This window comes from Entamoeba dispar, genomic scaffold, assembly GCF_000209125.1.
Source record: "Entamoeba dispar SAW760 scf_1105229463589 genomic scaffold, whole genome shotgun sequence".
Taxonomy (NCBI): Eukaryota; Evosea; order Mastigamoebida; family Endamoebidae; genus Entamoeba; species Entamoeba dispar.
In genome coordinates this window covers 1-1,282 of record NW_001855768.1, presented here as the reverse complement: position 1 = coordinate 1,282, position 1,282 = coordinate 1, and the positions used below count along the sequence as shown (strand labels likewise).

The 1,282-nt window shown below is 25.2% G+C and overlaps 1 protein-coding gene across 1 annotated transcript, besides 3 other annotated features; it reads right to left on the bottom strand.

The window, feature by feature from the left end:
* The first annotated feature begins 84 nt into the window (after window positions 1-84).
* Window positions 85-120: a sequence feature (AT_rich).
* Window positions 121-199: 79 nt separating this feature from the next.
* Window positions 200-232: a sequence feature (AT_rich).
* Window positions 233-350: 118 nt separating this feature from the next.
* Window positions 351-387: a sequence feature (AT_rich).
* A 344-nt stretch (window positions 388-731) lies between these two features.
* Window positions 732-1,205, bottom strand: EDI_288720 (uncharacterized protein; the record flags this gene model as incomplete). Its single annotated transcript, XM_001741123.1, has 1 exon — window positions 732-1,205. One exon carries the CDS (start codon window positions 1,203-1,205, stop codon window positions 732-734), a length of 474 nt encoding a protein of 157 aa, XP_001741175.1.
* Between the last annotated feature and the right edge of the window lie 77 nt (window positions 1,206-1,282).

The following is a 1,282-nucleotide window of genomic DNA, read 5'->3' as shown; positions in this document are numbered from 1 at the left end:
ATTTCTTTTTTATAACTCTCTATTTGAATATTGTGGTACTCATGAACCTTATAATTTTGACTAATTTGTGGTATCCTGCTCACCAAATTTATAATATAATATTAAAACTATATTATTAAAGAGAATACTTTCAATGCAGTTAAATATTAATTAATGAGAAAAGAATTAATTGAACATCCAGTCATTACGAAATACTCACAATATTTATTTATATTATTTGAAATATTTTAATCAAATGATTTGTTTTAAATGAATACTACAACTGAAACAAAGCATATTCAATATACTTAAACAAATACTTCTTATTGTTTATAAACTCGATTTGTTGAATGTCACTGATTAATTAACTCTTTTTAATATTATTTTTTTACAATACTAAAATTTTTTCTTTCCATATTACTTCTCTTCTTTGATATGAGATTGTTCTTTTATATATTTTAAAAATACACTGTAAATTGTTTTAGTAGTAATATACTTTTATGAATAAGCTGTTTCAATTTTTAGGAGTATGTCAAGAGTATACAAGAATGTATGACGAGTCTGTAAGGAAATAAATCAATTAATATTTAGAAAAATTATATGTGATTATGAGAAAAATATAACATTCACAAGGTATTGAAAAACTACATTATTAAAAGTAACAACTCTGGACAAAACGTTAAGGTATAATGTTGTTAGATAATCAAAATTATAAAGAAATTAGAACGACAATAAAAATAACTTCATTTGACTTACTTTGAGTCATAAATAAAAAATTCGTTAAAAATTGGTTCATTAGGATAATGCTTTTTAACGATATTATAAACTAGAATAAGAAGACCTGGAAAACGTTTATAGAAATAAAGATAGAATCCGTCAGGGAAACTGGTAAATAAGTTTTGTTCGTTTTTAGGTAAATTATAAAAATGATGGCTTTTGTTTCTAATAGCCCTTAATAAATCCCTTGTTTTGTTAAAATCGTATTTTCTAAATTTTACTAATGAATCAACTAACCCAGGGTCTAAGGATTGGTGCCATCTTATACCAATCCCTGAAGCATCTAGTTCTCTAGTAATAATCATTGACGGGTCCATTTCAAATAAATCACTTGCACTTTTAATAAAATTGAGTTTCTTGTTAAAGTCCCAAAACAAAGGTAATGCCATAATTTGTTCTGCAGTAGGTCGTAAAGTAGGATCAATTCTAGTTAAAATTGCTAACGTCATAACAATTCATTTTGGTAAACGTTTGAATTGTCATAATCATTTTTACCATCTTTCCAAGCAAGGTATTCTTTGAACGA